Source organism: Halichoerus grypus, chromosome 5 (assembly GCF_964656455.1).
Source record: "Halichoerus grypus chromosome 5, mHalGry1.hap1.1, whole genome shotgun sequence".
NCBI classification, from domain to species: Eukaryota; Metazoa; Chordata; class Mammalia; order Carnivora; family Phocidae; genus Halichoerus; species Halichoerus grypus.
Genome location: NC_135716.1, coordinates 150,012,405 through 150,030,139, shown reverse-complemented (window position 1 = coordinate 150,030,139; position 17,735 = coordinate 150,012,405). Strand labels below are relative to the sequence as shown.

The 17,735-nt window shown below is 46.3% G+C and overlaps 1 protein-coding gene across 7 annotated transcripts in view; it reads right to left on the bottom strand.

Annotated features, from left to right (window-relative positions):
- LOC118544703 (BEN domain-containing protein 5) overlaps window positions 1-17,735 on the bottom strand; it is a 1,415,283-nt gene that overhangs the window by 99,277 nt on the left and 1,298,271 nt on the right. For all 7 annotated transcript variants that reach the window (XM_078073180.1, XM_078073175.1, XM_078073174.1 and 4 more), the window contains one exon: window positions 2,530-2,641. In XM_078073180.1, coding sequence (XP_077929306.1) covers window positions 2,530-2,641 — 112 coding nt within the window. The remainder of the gene's footprint in view (window positions 1-2,529; window positions 2,642-17,735) is intronic.

Genomic DNA, 17,735 nt, shown 5'->3' with positions numbered 1-17,735 from the left:
GTAAATGCCTGTCTCCACCAGGCTGTGACCTCCTTAGGGGTGGACAGCAGCTCTGATGACTCCCAGCATCCAGCACATAACCCGAAGGAGTTCAGTGAGGAACGACAATGCTCAAGGACATAGTCCCTGTCCACCAGTGAGGGTCTGCTGATTCTCTGCTTGCTGACTCTGTCAAGCAGAAGGCCACTGGGATGGAGGAGTGAGGCTGTGAGCATTTAGAAACGAGGCCAGAGGCTGTCCTGGCAGTTCACATAGCTCTGGCTTGAGTGACTGTGATGACGTACACAACAGCGGAGGTCAGGAGGAGAAAGCATGTCAGGATATTAGGGCAGATGCCCTTGGGTACTGTAGTGTCTGCAACTGGACACAATGACTCTTACAGTCAAATGTGACTTTGAATCCAATCCAAATAATGTTTGTTGAGGATCTGCCACACGCCAGGTACTGTGCTAGGTGCTTTCCGATAGCTTTTAAGTAGAGCTACGGTATAATTTATCATCTAAACTGGGACACTTCTAAGAGTGAAAGGGGGCACTATTAATAAATACTCTAGGACAACAGGTATAAATGGGAACTGCCCCAGGCAAGCCAAAACTTACAACCATCCTACCCACAGGTCACAGTTTGTGTGCTTCCTTGGTCCCCACCCCCCGTAACTCTACACACAATTTGTAAATCTATATTTATCAGTATTTACTTATTTATTGTCTATTCCCCCACAAATTGCAAGGGTTAGGGTTTTGTTCACTAGTAGAAAAAAATCTCAATGCCTAGTATATAGAAACTACTTGATAAATACTTGGGAAAGAAGGAAGGCAAGACTGGAGTAAAAGCCTGGGCAAGGAGATGGGGAGTGGGGAAGAGAGAAGAGATGGAGGGAGCTGAGATCCTTGACTCCCGTGGTCAGCTTGACTACCATGTTAGTGCTCCATGTGCTTGGGTCTTAAAGGAGTGGACTTTCAGGAAGAATACAGTTTAGGCAACAAGCTCAGCATCCAAGTGTGTCTACTAAGATCCAACCAGCTGATGAGCAACCTATTTATGGCACAAAAAGTGTCTAAATCTGTCCCTCAGTCTTGGCTGATCTATGTTCTGTAACGTGGATGAGTGCCCAGTTGTTTGTGAGCGAATCAATGACTTCTCAGTGATGACAGCAATGGCAGGCTGAAGCCTCTTCTCTTCAGCAAACCTAACCCTTCCCTTTGGGTCCTCCTCCATGCCTCACCCCCCAGTTCTCTCCTCAGGGATTCATCTAAAACACCCCCCTTTTTCAGGGACTCCCACTCTATCACTTCTCCTATCCTGTGTCTTTTTTTTTTAATCATGCCTCATTGTCCTCTCTATGAATAACTGTTTTCTGTCTATAAACCGTATTACAGTTGGCATAACAGGATTTGCCATGTTAAATCCAATCCAGTTCAACCAATAGTTTAGTGAATATTTATTATCAGCTAGATCAGAAAAAATGTCAGGGCTATGGCAGTCAAGGGGCCATGAAATAACAGTCATCAAAGTTAGAAGAGACTCAGATGTCATCTCACTCCAGTGTCTTCCAAACAATTGAATCTCCTCTATGCACCATTTTGATAGTGTCATTTAGCTTCAAGGTGAACACTTTTAGTAAGGCAAAGTTCATAGCTCCTACATCCACTCCATTTTAGGTAGAGCTAATTGTTAAAAAGTTCTATTTCTGTATAGACCTTACCTCCTCCTTTGGCCTCCACCCAGGAGATGTCTGTCCTGTCCTCTTTGGTAGCTCTTTAGGGATAGAATGATAGTGGTCTGCCTCCTTTCTCTAACCTATGAAACTCCCATGTCGTCTCCTGTTTCTTACAAAGTCTTGCCCCTATGAGCAAACTCAGTATGGAAACCCATTGTTCCCCTTCTTTCTGGACTAGCAGGCCCTCTTCTCTGGGAATAGGTTCACCACGGCCACCACAGCCCTCAAGTCCAGCCACGTGGTTCCAGTGTGCTGTCCTGTCCTTACATATCCTTGCCTATGGGGCCAGAGTTGACTTGCCCAGAGGTGGCATATCCCCCAGGCTAGGCCAGTCACAGTCTTTTGGAACTGGAACTAGAAAATGAGAGTGGATCACTCTCCAGGGATGGAGCCAACAGATGTGACACTTGGCACCATGTCTCCTACAGGTGGAGGAGGCCAGTCTACAGCCTTTAGTTATGTGAGATACACTGGTACTCTTGTAATAAATTCTCTATTTTGCTTAAACTAGTTCAAATTGTATTTCTTTTGCTTATAGCCAAAGAACCCTATGAATCTGCTTCACTATATTTCCTTTATCCCACAAGACCTCCTGAACCCAACTGAACAAGATATTTGTGAGAGGTGGGGGAAGGTATTTGGGTCTATCCAATTTAAAGATAAGACCAGCAGGCCTCATACCCATCCTGGTTTTGACCCTGCACTGCACTCCTAATTTGTAGCTCCTACTGGAATTTCCCAGTACAACACTGCCCTTTCCCAGATTAAGCCATAAAACCAGCAGGTGCTGAAGGGGTTTGGTTACTCACTGGGTCATTGTACATCTGGATGATGAGCTGTTTCACTCCATGCAGGGTCGGGTGGGCCCACGGAGAGGGATCCAGCCAGTGACGGTTCAGGTCAAACCCCATCAGAGAGCACCTAGGTAGTACCCGGAGTCAGAGTCAGTATGAACAGGACAAGCCAAACTTGTCACTTATCAAAATACAGCTAGGAGTAGGAGCAGTCCCTGTCTCACCTACCTAGCATTTATTTTTTGCCAGAAACAGTTCTAAACATTTTATATATATTAATTGACTCAATGCTTTCAACAAAACCCTATGAAGTCACTACTATTACAATTCCTACTTTATATAAGAAGAAGTTGAATCACAGAGAGGTTCAAATATTTCTGTGGAGGAGTCTGACTTCAGTATCCATGCTCTGAGACCACAGACACATGTATATCTCTCATACAGGGCAGTAGAGAGAAGTGCTCAGGCTGAAGTCACTGGTGTCCATATTATTCCTCTCTGTCTCGCACCCACAGCTAATCCATTGTTTCTACCTTCAAAATGTATTCAGAACCCAACACCCTTTTATCAGCTCCACTGATATCACCTTGAGCTCAGACAAGGTCCTGAGTATTGTTAACAGTCTCTTACCTGGTCTTATTTCCACCCTGGCATCCCTCCCCAGCCCACCTCTCATCCCGTCTTCTTCCCCACCCCCATTTTCCACATAGCATCCAGGGTGATCCTCTAAAACACAAGTCAGATGATGTCCTTTACACTCAAATGGTCCCTGTTATTATGCAGAGTTAAAACCTTACAACCTACAAGCTACAAGTCCCCTTGTGTCCTTCCCTGCTAACTTCTCTGACCTCAGCTCCTACCACCATCCCTCCTGCTTCTTCTGTGCCAGATGCTGGACTCCTCATTGTTCCTCCAAACACTAGGTGCATCCTGCCCTCTCTCTTTCTCCAGTCTGGGAGTCAGGCAGATCAGAGTTCATAACCACTGTCTGATCCCTCCTAATGTATAGGCATTTACCCATTTTCCTTTGGAGAATGCCCAACATCTAACCCTGTGATTAGAGGGGACAGTGTTGGGGAGAGTTTGCTCCTCCATCATTACAGATGATGAGACTATGGTGGTGCCTTTTCTTCCACCACAGAAGACAGATGGGCCCAGATGCTCCTCTTTGTGATCTGCCCAGCCACAGCAACAGGAACCCAGACTCAGGCAACAGTCACTTCCTCCAGGACTTTAAAGTTGGACTAGGTGATATGAGGTTGGGAGTCAGGTGTACAGCCATGCTACCATTGAACAGGGGTAGTTATCCCTGCCAACAGCCAATTTTCACCCTCCATAGCTATTCTGTTAATTTTGTTTGTTTTCCAATGTGGCCCTTCCTATAAATTCCCTTTTTGCCTTCAGTGGCTGGAGTTAGTCCTTGTTCCTTTAACAGAAAGCATCACTAACCATAAGCTCTGTAGTAATTTATATTAAACCTAGTGGCTGGTCACAAGCAGATGGAACCACTGGTCTGGGTGCTCTGCCCACCAGAGCTCTTTGAGATTCTACTGAGCATCTAAAAATTTGGAATGGAACGCTATTGTTAACAACAGGACTTAATCACAAATGACCGTAACTTTAGAGATGGTTAGCTTACCTCCCTCTCCTCTGCCTTCAATTAAGAATGCCCTAAGCAATCCCTTAGCCAAGTCACTAGCTTGCTCCATGATACTTCTATGACCTGGTACTCACCACCTCCCCAGCAGCTTATCTCATTCTTAGACAGCTCTGCTAGAAAACTCTTCCTTCTCTTTTAGCTGAAATTTGTCTTCCCAGTGACTTCATGCACTAGTCTCATCTTTGCCTCATAGAGTCACTCAGAACCATGAGGCTATGTTGTGAAGACCAGGAGCTTTGGGAAGTCACAGTTAGGTTTAAGTTTTGATTGGTGACCTTTTTAAATTTCCTTTTTAAAAACCCCTTTGGGGCGCCTGGGTGGCTCAGTCATTAAGCCGTCTGCCTTCAGCTCAGGTCACAGTCCCGGGTGCTGGATCGAGCCCCGCATCAGGCTCGCTGCTCTGCGGGGAGCCTGCTTCTCCCTCTCCCACTCCACCTGCTTGTGTTCCCTCTCTCTGTGTGTCTCTCTCTGTCAAATAAATAAATAAAATCTTTAAAAAAAAAACGAAACCCTTTGGGCTTCTGTTTATCATATGTATAATGAGGATAACAACCTTGACTTTCTGGATTATGAACATGAACTACCAATGGCCCAGCAGAATCCTCAGAACAGAATGAATATTGAATAAATGGCAGCCAGTGATGACAGTGGCAGTGGTGGGGATTGTGGTATTGTTGAAATTGTCTAAATCTAAATATCACCTCCTCCAGGGAGGCTTGCTGACTTACTCTCTGCAAATGTGGGATAGGTGCTTTCCCTCTGCTTCCACAGCATCCATAGCTCCCCCCGCCCCCCACCCTGCCCATCAGAGTGGCTACAGAACAAGATATAGTGATTATGGAGTCTGTCTTCCCCACTGAACCATGAATTCCTCAAGGGTGTGGATTCTGTCTTATTCATGTTTGTATTCTTGTGCTTGACATAGAGTCTGGACTATGGTAGACATTGAGGAATTAGTTGTTGATTGAACATTTCATTCTTTCCCAAGAATTTTCCAATCTCACATGATATAGTTCTTACAACCATCTAGGCACACAGGTGGATTCCATTTTTCAAGTGGGAGCACTGAAGGCCAGAGAAGGTAAGCCATTCTTTCAAGGTCACCTACCTACCTGGTACTCCCATAGGGCCCAGACTACAATCCAGGTGAATTGGCCCTGGGGCCTGGTCTTCCCATTTGCCATTCTGCTTCCAGGAAGCCTCTTTCATTAAAAAAAGTGAGATTCAAAACTTAAGAGAAGGTGTTATAGGCGAAAGATCCTGAAAGGTCAACACCTTGATCCAGCCTATTGATGAAAATGGTGTGGCTGGTGACTCAAAGGCCACTCAATCCTCAAAGAAATCCTGGCGTTCTTTAGAAGCTAAAACATTGGTGAGCTTCAGTGAGTAGCACCTGTGCTGGGCACTTTTTGAGCTGATTTTTTAGAGAACACTTCTAATGGTAACAGTCTATCAGTAGGTGGGTATTTACTAAAGAAAAACCTTAGTAAAGATGCAGGAGCCCTGCCTAGCTAGGGACCAGGGGGACAGGCTCTAATGTCTATATCATCTTGAGATAGTCACTTCCCCTTCCTGGGCTCCATGCTCTTCTTTGTTACAAACGAGAGGGTTATACTTCACTCAGGACGGTCTCTCCCAGCTCACTCATTATATGTTGTTGGGTGTTTTTTGTTTTTTTACTTTTTAAGTTTTTATTTTAATTCCAATTAGTTAACATATTAGTGTCAGGTGTACAACATAGTGATTCAACACTTCCATATATCACCCGGTGCTCATCACACAAGTGCACTCCTTAGTCCCCATCCCCCCACCTGCCTGCCCTCTTGTTCTGTATAGATAAGAGTCTGTTTCTTGGTTTGTCTCTCTTTTTTTCCCCTTTGCTTGTTTGTTTTGTTTCTTAAATTCTACATATAAGTGAGGTCATATGGTATTTGTCTTTCTCCAACTGACTTATTTCACTTGGTATTATACTCTCTAACTCCATCCATGTTGTTGCAAATGGCAAGTTTCATTCTTTTTTATGGCTGAATAATATTCCATTGTATAAATATACACCACATCTTCTTTATCCATCTATCCATCAGTGGACGTGTGAGCTGCTTCCATATCTTGGCTATTGTGAATAATGCTGCTATAAATATCATTATATGATTTTAAAGCATCACTAATTGGGATTTATCGCCAAAGTTAGGGACTTGGAGGAAGCACACATTTCCGATAAAGTTAAAATACTGATATTCTAGGGAAAGGATTGACAGTTTTAAAAAGAAACACCAAATAGTTAAGGGTTACCAATATCTTAATGTTAACTGCATGCATTTTTCAACTTTGATATTTTCATGGGACCCAATCTTTGCCTGTAGGAGTTCTCAAGTTGCTCTGAACTTTGAAGAAGGGATGGGAATTTGCCAAAGTCAAGGCCTCAGAGAGCAGGCAAGAGTGTGCAAAGTTCCGCGAAGTGAGAATTGTTGGAAGTTACACATATTTTTAACAGGCCACTAGTGTATTATGTTTGTGTCCCTAACTAGGCTAGAAGCACCAGGAAGGCAGGGCTGATGCATTTTCTTGTTAGTGGTTTCAGGACCCAAATCATCTGCCTAAAGACAGAGAAATAGACAAGGTGACCTCCAGATGCCAGGCTCTCATACTATGATTGCCAGTTTAGAGTCACTGAGTATGAAATCCTGGGTCTCTGCTCTGGGTCTCTGTCTCCTTGGTGCTCTTCTATTCTGTAATTTATTTTTGAGATGAAATCTCTGTTTGAGCTCAAAGTCAGGACCCATGTTCTGACATGAATGGAACTCTTTATGGTAATAATGAGACACAATATTTGACATTAGGATCATTCTAGAAAATCCAATTTTATGGAAGTCAAATTTATAGGTAACTACGTAATATATACTTTCATTCTCTTGAATTGGAGATACTCTTGACTATCTTTTGTTTCTTCTTCCAAACTGCGAGCCCAATGGGGGCAGGGATTATGTTTGTGTCACCTTGTGCCACCCCCCCCCAACTTATCTACTACAGACCCAGGTGCAGAGAAGGTTCATTATATCTACTGAATGAATGAGTGAATGAACAAGTGTATGAACAAATACCCTGAATATGTGCAAACAAAGTTTAGGTAATTCCTTGAAGAAGACATTTTTTGAAAAGTATTTAAGTACCTGTTACATGCTAGACATTTTCACAATAGCCAAATAAGGTAGGTATTATTAATCCTCATTTTAGGGTGCCTGGGTGGCTCAGTCAGTTAAGTGTCTGTCCTTGGCTCAGGTCATGATCCTAGGGTCCTGGGATCGAGTCCTGCATCGGGCTTCCTGCTCAATGGGGAGTCTGCTTCTCCCTCTGCCACTCTCCCCTGCTCATGATCTCTCTCTCTCTCTCTCAAATAAATATTTTTTAAAATCCTCATTTTATAAATGAGCAAATAAAATCCAAGAGAGATTTGACTTTAGAACATCACTTGACAACTACTAGGATATAGATCAGGGATTTGAACCAAGATCTTATCAATGCCAGGATGGTGTCCAGTGATTTTTTTGAGGCTGTGGCATCTATGAAAGAGACCCTCAGCTACTCCTGTCTGCTCTTCCTTTACTGGTCTCTTCCTCCTCTGAACAATGGCAGAGACACAATGGCTCCAGAGAACATTATTCAAATGGCAAGTAAATAGCTCCATCTTGTGAAGGGCATCATGCCCATCCTTGTTGCAATAATGGCAGTTAGAATGAGAGCAATGATTTTAATTTCCCTCCTTATGATTTCCTTTTCATCTCTTCTAAAGGATAGAGAAAAAGACAGCTTGGTGACTTCAGATCAATCTCATCTGAGCACTGTGGGGCTGTGTGCTTCTGGAAGGGTGGAATTGACAGGCAGAGATGGATGAGGCACACATGCAATTGTCTCTCAAACGCAGCAGTTTTTCAGCATTACCAATGAGCTAGATTGGATTAAGTATATTTGCACCAAAAGCAAAATAAATATTACTTTATTTAATGCCACTAAAAGTTGGGATTCAATTGCCCTTGGCCTGAGGTACCCTCTAGCTCTATTGATTGGCCAGTGTCAGAATGCCAGACAGTCTGTCATCAATAGCTCCTGCAAAATGCTTAGCAGGTGGGGTGGGCTCTACTATGGTGGAGATGGAGGAGGGCGGGCAGTGTCCTTTGTCCCAAACATAAGGGATAATTACAACACATCTGCTCCACATCACCACTCCCAGAATATTTTTTTTTTAAGATTTTTTATTTATTTATTTGAGAGAGAGAGAGAGTGAGAGACAGAGAGCATGAGAGGGAGGAGGGTCAGAAGGAGAAGCAGGCTCCCCGCTGAGCAGGGAGCCCGATGCGGGACTCGATCCCGGGACTCCAGGATCATGACCTGAGCCGAAGGCAGTCGCTTAACCAACTGAGCCACCCAGGCGCCCACCACTCCCAGAATATTTAAAGCATTTCCCTCACATTCTCTCTTAGACTATCACAACAAGGATGCAACCTGGGCAGTAAAGGCAAAGAGGAGAATGGATAGAACATAGTGGGGTGCCTGGGTGGCTCAGCCGGTTGAGCGTCTGGCTCTTGGTTTCCCCTCAGGTCATGATTTCATGGGTTTTGAGATTAAGCCCCGCTTCGGGCTCGGCTCCATCCTCAGTGAGTGAGATTCTCACTTTCCCTCTGCCCCTCCCGCTCGTGCTCTGTCTCTCTCCGAAATAAATAAGTGAAATCTTAAAAAAGAAAAAAAGACAAGACCATAGGTTCTAAGTCAGAAGGACTTGGGTTTGAGTCCCAGATCTACCACTGAGTAGTTTTGTGACCTTGGACAAATTCATGGGTTTTGTTCAAAGACCTGAAAGCACCAGGAGGGCAGGAACTGAATCTATTTCATTTGCCATTGAGTTTTCCGTTAGGCACACAGCCAGCTCTCCATTAGACTGTACAAATAGAGGCTCAGAAAGCTTAAGTAATTTGTCTGTAGCCCAGCAAGGACAAGTGAGAGAAGCAAGACTTGAACCCACTCTGCTAGCTCTAAAGCCCATGTTCTTAGCCAACACTATTCTCTTAGCAGTCCTGGGAGTCAGGTCAGCAACCAATTGAGAGGACTCATGTGAGGTGAGGGTTGTACGCAACACCCTTAGTTTTTAAATGGGGAAACTGAGGGGTGCCTGGGTGGCTCACCTGATTAAGCATCTGACTTTGGCTCAGGTCATGGTCTCAGGGTCCTGGAATCAAGCCCTGCATCAGGCTCCCCTCTATGTGGGGAGTCTGCTTGTCCCTCTGTCCCTTCCCCTGCTCGTTCTCTCTCTCTCTCTCTGATAAATGAATAAAATCTTAAAAAAAATAAATGAGTAAACTAGGTCTCAAATGGGGGCTAACATGTAAAGTACCTTCATGCAAATTGACAAAATGTGCCCCCCTCCAAGCTAGAAACAGGTGCCCCTTCTGAGTGGGTGACGTACACTTGCTCTGGCTAGATGTGGGGTTGGGGGCAGTCACAGCCAGCCTGGCCCCTTGATCAGGAGCCTGTACTGCATGTACATGTGAGGAGGCCCTGGACATTCCCAAGGCCCATAGCAGAGCTAAGATGAGATAGAACTTCCCACCTCCAAGGGTCAGCAAGATCTTGACCCTGGAATGGTGGCCTGGATGGTGGCCTTTCTGGCAAGGTGGTGGGGTTGGGGGAAGGGAGTACTCAGACCATACCTGGAAAAGTGATCATCTTTAACCTTGAAATTCCTGAGTCCTTTCTCCCAGAACTTATGGCTAGTGGACAAGAAGTTTTGTTGGAGTGCCTTTTCCCTTCCCACGGAGAGCATGTGCTCTGGGGTTTCAGTCTCCTTCCATCCTGTCTCCTGCCTGGCAGCAACATCAGACTTGGTGGGGAGGGTGGAATTTCCACATGGTGACTTAGGACAATTCTGAGAATCACCAACCGAAAGGACCCAAGATTTCATAAAACCCAATTCCCACATCTCAAAGACAGGGAAATGGAGGCCAAGATCACATAGCTATGTAAGAGTAGCATTGGAAGTTCATTCCAGGACCAAGAGATTATTTTCCCTCAATAACAACACTGACAAGGAGTAAAAAAGAACCATTTAACAAGGCCCAAGGGGGAACATTTTCTAAAGGAGTGCACTGGCCCTTGGGTCTAGGAATCATCTATTTCAACTTCTTAAGTGAGAAAGGGCAAAGGAAACACAAAAGAGAAGAAAAGTCCTTTAGGTCCTCACAAGCTCCGGGAGCCAGTGAGACCCCTGCCCACCTTGTCTAAGCCTGAGAAGTCACTTAGATGGCAGTGTGGACTCTGGAGCCACACTGCCTGGATAAGATCCTGGCATTGGCCCCATCTTAGCTGTGTGGTCTCTCTGTGCCTCAGCCCTCATCTGGGCAATGTGGATCTTGCTTACCTCAGAGGGTTGTTTCAAGGATTAAATGAGATCAGTCATGGAAAATGTTGGGGAGACACTGCCTAGTTTGAGATCACGGCTACACATATGTTACCTGGTCTTACAGTTTGATCTTGGTAGGACTGTCAGGGTCTTCCACAAACTGGTCCCCACTTATTCCTCCAGCTTCTTCAACCATGTCCCTAACCTGTATACCACGCAAGGCTCACACGTTACATCCTATGAACTAATTGCAAAAAGGTGTTCCCTCCTGTGGGCTGACGTAATTCCTCCAAGTCCCAAGGCTGATCAGGCCTGGGCTGCATGCCAGCCTCCACCTGCCTTCTTAGCTGGTGCCTTTGTGCAGTGCGTGAACCTACACTGCGGTCTCTAACTCTGACCATGCACAACGGCCATGTCAGACCACTTGCCATTCCCCAAGGCTCAGGCGGCAAGGCTGAGGCTAGGCACTGGGGCTCCAAGGCAGCTCCCTGGTTTTGACTCCTGGATTTCCTACTATCGCAGGACCTTGGGCAAGTTATTTAACCACTCTGGGTGCATCAAGTTCCTTGTCTGTAATATGAGGATAATACAAGAACCTACATCACAGGTTCATGGGGTTGTTAGGAGGATGCTCCCAGTTCAATCCCAACAGGGACTCTTAGTGTCCAGCAGTAAGAGAATGGCTCTTCCTCTCGATCCCCTTGTTTCCTCTTCCCAGAGGGAGGTGGTGAAACTGATCTGATTGGTCCACTTAAGAAAAGGGGCAGAGCCTGTTGGCCCAGCCCCTCCAGGCAAGACTTGCTGAGATCTGTGACCCTGCTGGGAGGGTCCATTCTGGCCTCCTCCGTCATGTGCTGTGCCTTCTGAGAGGCAACTCACTTCCTGCTTGGCTTGGGGCTGGTGGCAAAGTTGAACTTTGGGGTGAAGTAGAAGGAGGCCAATTTTAGCCACAGAGATAAAGCATGCCTCCCAAATCCTGCTTTTACCAATAATCAAGCTAATTTCGACCCCTACCTTTCTGATCCCTCTACCTTCTTCTAAACTGGTGGGAGTAGTGGGGGGAGTGGGAGCAGGCATATGATGAGTTCCATCTTCAGTGGAAATAATATGTAAAAACACTTACAATAGGGCCTGGTAGCTTGCATAAGTTCAATTAATGTTTGTTTTGTTATCAACACTGTTGTTGTTTAACATCATTCCTTTGTTTTAGAACATGCTGCCTGCCAATCTCTTCCCCTGGCTAACTCCCCCTCATACTCAAGGCTCGTCTCACACAACACCTCCTTCTTGAGGGCAAGCACAGGGCAAAGCCCACCTCAGTTCCCCAGTGCCCAGTACCAAGTGTGTGCTGTGTGAAGGCCTGAGGGAAAGAAGTGGTGGGTGGGGAGGAAGAAGGATGAGAAATAAAGAAGAGGGAGAAGAAATGATTGAGTTGAAAGGCTTCTGAAGCAGAGTCAGACTACCAGCAAAGGCACGGGTGTGAGCAAGAGTGGGCCAGTTTAGCGCCCTGCAAAGGGCCCAGGAAGGCGAGAAGAGCAGATGGAGGGTGTTAGGGCAGGTGGGCAGTGGGAGATGAACCCGAGAAGGAAGTTCCTGGACACTGCGCATGCTTGAATACCAGGCTACAGAGGTTCAGTTCTTGCTGATGGCCAACTGGGAGCCACGGGAGGATTTTACACAGAGAACTAACACTCTTCAAGCAGTGGTTTAGGAACTAAGACCAGAAATGACAAAAGTTCTTGATTCTATTGTTTTGCTCCTCCAGACTCCCCAGCCACTCATTCTGGGTTATGGTCTCCTCAGATGCCTATCTTTGCTGTAGAACCAATTATTAAAATCAACTTGCTATCAACTCTAACTTTGAAATGCTATTCAGCTGCTTGCAGGGACAGAGATGGGGGGCTGCCTCCACAGACATCTAGCCATCTGGCCTTTTCTGTGGAACCTGGCTGCGAAGCTCATTTGAATAATTGGTTTTGGCGGTGTGCACTTGTGGGTTAGACACCTGATTACACTGCCAGCCCCAATGTCCTTTCAGCCTCCTTAGAAACATCACTCAGGTTACATAAAGCAGGAGAGGGCTTCTGGGAGGTGAGGCTGTCTGGCCCCCGTTGTCGCTTGCACTTCATCTTGACTAACCACGTGGCTCGCTCACTGTGTGACCTTGAGCAAGTTACTTAGCCTCTCTGTGGCTCGGTTTCTTCTTTGTTCAAAAGAGAGAGTGATTCCTACCCTGTCTCCATGCCACAGGCTTCTTGTAAGGCTCTAGGGAAAGCCAGGGGAGTTGTGACTTAGCAGAAATACAAGTGGAGACGTGTAGGTTGAGGAGAGGTCAATGTCAGGAAGCAACGTGTGTGCAGGCTGTATCAGGAGAGGTATGCCCCCAGAATGTCGGGGAGCAATGTGTGTGCAGGCTGCCTCAGGAGAGGTACGCCCCCAGAATGTCGGGGAGCAATGTGTGTGCAGGCTGCCTCAGAAGTATGTCCCCAGAATTAGGCCTGTGATCGTCCCTTCCTACTCCTGCTCCACTAGCTAGCTCTATGAACTTAAGGGACTTTGCTAATCTATGCCTCAGTTTCCTCATCTGTAAAATGAGAATAATGATAGAGATGTTCTGAGGATTAAGTGGAACAATACATGCAGAATGCCTCGAATGGTGGTGGGCCCCGAGGTTCCATAGATGTCGACTATTCACCACCACCATTGTCACCTTCGTCGTCGTCGTCATCATAACTGTTCAGTCCTGGACACTAGGCCTCGAAGACAGACAATGACAAACATCTGGAGCATGTTCAGAGGACAGCAGGAAGGACAGGGAGGGGAATGGATGTCAGATTGCATGCGAAAAGGTACCAGGTTCTGGGGGATGTCCAGCCTGGGGGACAGGAGATGGTAGTGGTTGGACTGGAGAGTGGGGAAGTGAGGGAACACATGGTCTTCAGACAGCTAAAGAGCTACCATGTAAAAGATAGACTAAAACAGAATAATCCTTCGGGGGTAAAGCAGAAGGGATGGGCTGGCAGGTTTAGCCTGAATCCCAACCCTCTCTAACAGTCCAAGCTGGTAGCTTGGTGATGCTTTAGAAAGGCGGGCGCCACCCAGGCCTGGAGGTGGACAAGAAGAGGGGGGCCTGGCTATTGCTCTGGGAGACTACTGAGGGGATCCTGGCCCTGGGTAGAGCGCTGGACTGGAGGTCTCAGCTCCCCTCCTACTCCAAGGCTGACGGCACTGTGACAGAGACCCTGAGGACAGGGAGTGTGGCCAGGATGGGGAAGGAGAAGAGGGTGGCAGACCTCTTGGTGAGGTGATCCTTGCAATGGGTCTTTGGTTTCCATTTCTAGCGTGATGAAAAGTGCAGTTTTTACACCGTCAAAGAACAAAGAGAATACTGACATGCACTTTACATTTTATGTAGCTAATTGTATGTTCTATTCCATTTTGGAAAGTTTAAAATGCTTCCTCCTTTGGATGTCGGAGTGGGCAAGGTCAGCCAGTTATGATGCCTGTCCGTGCATGTGTGCGTGTGTGTGCGTGTGTGTGTGTGTGTGTGTGTTGGAAATACCTTGCCTGGTATTAGCCTCTGCTGTGCTTAATGGCGTTTTGCTGTGCCAATCTCCTTTTTACTGTCTGTGTCTGGTGAATTCCTATATATCTTCCATCCTTCGAGAACACTCCCTCATCACTGCCAGTCAGAGGGAGGCACTGCCTGATTTCAGGACACCATGCAGCTGGAGGTGAAACGTGCAGGAGGCTAGGGGCAGCTTGCCTAGATGCATAAACCAGCTCTGACCCTTCCTGCTGGGGGGCCCACGGCAAGTTCCTTTCTGCCTCTGTACCTCAACTTCCTTCTGTATTTAAAATGGAGCTATAGAAATAGACTCATCAATACAGAGAACAAATTGGTGGTTGATGGCATAGGGGATGGGCAAAATAGGTGAAGGGGATTGAGGGGAGCAAAATTCCAGTTGTGAAATAAACAAGTCCTGGAGATGAAAAGTGCAGCATCGGGAATATAGTTAATAATTTGTAATAACGTATGCGGACAGACGGTGACTACACTTACACTGAACGCCGAGTAATATATAGAATTGTCAAATCACTGTGTAGTCCACCTGAAACTGATATAATATTGTATATCAACTACACTCAATACAATCGCATAAAATTCTTTCTCCAGTTTTTGACCACTTTTTAAAAATTTCCTTGTGAATTAACTTTAGCTGTCCTTTAGTTTTCTCATAAGTTATTCAAGATTTTCTTATGGATTTCAGTAATTCCTCATATATTAAGTATTTTCCTACTGTGTTCTTTAGTTCCAGTGTATTCAGTTTTATGACATAAAAATGTTTAGTATGAGAAAGATGGGCTCTACCACTGCCCCCATCCCAGGGCTGTTGCTAGTGTTAAATGAGATGCTCTCTCTAATGCATAGTTAGTCGGCACTTAGACATTAGTGCTATTAGCTAGGTCTCCGTGGCCTCACACGCGCACCCCTCTAATACAAACACGGCTTTTTATTGGCAAAGGCTGCCTCTGATTTCCATCTGTTTCCCTAAGGCCCAACGCAGGGCCTGACACTCAGCAGGCCCTCAATAAACCTTAGTTAAATTGGATTTACTGCACCAGAGCATCCTTGGCTACGTGAGGATCACCAGGGCCAGGAGACACGATGTGGTGCGGGTCCACCGACAGGAGGGCCGTGCATTTCCACTGCGGGGGCTCTGGTGCCATGTTATAAAGCTGGATCATTTCTGTGCCACCCCGAGGGGTCTGTGGCTCTCCCCCACCTCCACGCTCCCAAGAAGCACTGAGGTTTTCTGAAGATGAGAAATTTCATAGCATCCTATCTTTTGGGTAACTGCGTATTTTATGATGACTAATAGGCAATTACTATGGTAATATTGCAATTCAGCATGTGTGAGGTTTGGGAAATGAGAAATTATGGGTAACTACTTTGGACTCATTTCTATGGTAACAAAAAGTAATTGTCATTAAATACCAGTTATACTGAGGCTGTACCTGGTAATTATAGATTTTTATGCCCAGAAACATAAATAAAACCAATAAATTTATTCCAAGGTCTATGACTGTTTACTTATACGTGGCTCTATGGAATACACAATGACAAGCACCTAATTAAGAAATGCAAACCCAACACAGAGTTTCATATTGTCATATGGAGATGGAGAGTCTCTTTTTCAAATGCAAGGCAACTGGTGCATTACACATGCTCGGAAGGAATCAATCGCAGTGGGGTATGGGGAGGGGTGGGGCTGTCTGCTCTGCCGAGGGAGTGATGGGGAGGAGGAGGCGGCCGAGACAGCGTGTGTGGGCAGCCACGTCTGATGCAGGACATTGAGAACTGCCAACCCACCGACTCGACTGTAGACCGACTCAGCCCATCACCCCCGACCCCCAGTGGCCTTCCGACTGGGAGCTGCCTTGCAGCTTCTTGGCTCTGTAATACCTGAAGTTACAGGATTCATCCCTCAAGACCTTTAGGCCGCAGACCCCCCAGAACCCTCCGAAGTTGCTCACATGGCATCAGTAGGGGTACCATTCTTATTATTTTTTTATTGTGGTAAAATACACATAACATACAATTTACCATCTTAATCATTTCTAAGTGTACAGTTCAGTGGTATTACGTACATTCCTAATGCCATGCTATCATCACCACTGTCCATCTCCAAAGCCCTTTTTATCTTGTCAACCTGAAACTCTGTACCCACTAAACCCTGACTCCCCATTCCCCCTTCCCTTTAGCCCTTGGTAACCATCATTCTACTTTCTGTGATTTTGACCATTCTAAGTACGTCATATAAGTGGAATCATACAGTATTTGTCTTTTTGTGACTGGCTTAGTTCACACGGTATAATGTCGGCAAGTTCAACCATGGTGTAGCCACATCATTTTTGATAGAGCCTCTCCCCAGTGCTACTACTAAATGGCAGATGCCTTCCACCTCATTTTCCTCTTCCAAGAGGGGAGGAGGGAAACTGAGGCCAGGGGAGAGGAGTGTCTCGCCCAAGGACAAGAAAGCTCAGGAGGGTGGGGAACGTTAGAGTGCCGTTCTCTGCTTCCAGCTCCAGCTTGTAAGACAAAGGCCGTGTCTGGGGATGCGGAGAGTCCCTGGATATACCATGTGACTTCGAACCTGGCTCTTTACCTTCACAGCCTCAGTTTCCCCTTTGCTCAAAATAATATAATAAAAACTGACTTTCCTTTCTCAAAGAGTTGTAAAGATCAAATGTGGTTTGTAAGTGCCTTTAAACGTGTAATGTCCATACAGTAACAACACGTGGCTGTGCACCCAGAGTCTGCTAAATCATAATGGCAGCCAATCGTGGTAGCCATGCCACACCAGGGTAAGATCGAGACAAGCAGGTTTAGGAGGCCCTGTAAGTGTAAGTAAAGTGTTGGGAGGGGAGGCATGCGGCCAGAGCTCCTCCGCACTGGAGACTGTAGTTCCGAGCCACTGCACTGTTACTAAACCCCGCCGCTGAGTTTATTTATCCACCGCCCCCCAAAAAATACCGATCAGAGGCCCATTCCATGCTGGGCGCTCTGCCAGACTTTGGGGACAGAGGTGGACAATGTCCTGACTTCATGGAGTCTGCTGTCTAGAGATGGAGATCGTCCTTAAACAGTCCTATGAATACCCACACGATTACCAACTGGGGCAAGGGCTAGGCAAGGGTGCTGCTGGTGCCCAGAGAGGCCTATGAGTTGGCATTAAGCCTCAGACTGAGCTGAAAAGAGGCCCGCGTAGTTAGGGTAGAGTGAGTGAGGCAGAGCGTGCAGCTGCCCGGCGTCACTATCCCACGCCATAGCATCATTGCAGTCCACTGTGATGTCATCTCACGCCTGCTGCGGGCTCCCAGGGAGCATGCTGGCGCGCCTATAACCAGCCAAGGCCCTCCCGACTCCTCCCGGAGGCCAGGGTCCAGGCGCAGACGTGGGAGTCAGGTTAGCAAATGCTCCTGCCTTCCGCACAAAGAGCATGATCTGTCATGCCGCAGCGGCCATCGGCTGCGCTTAAATGCGATTTTATTATAAATTCCAGAGTATAGTACTTGTCTTATTAAATACAAGTTGTGCGTGATTAAACCTGGGAAATCTCCTGCCTTTCCTTCCTAGATTGGAATACAGGTCTCTTTAATGTAGAA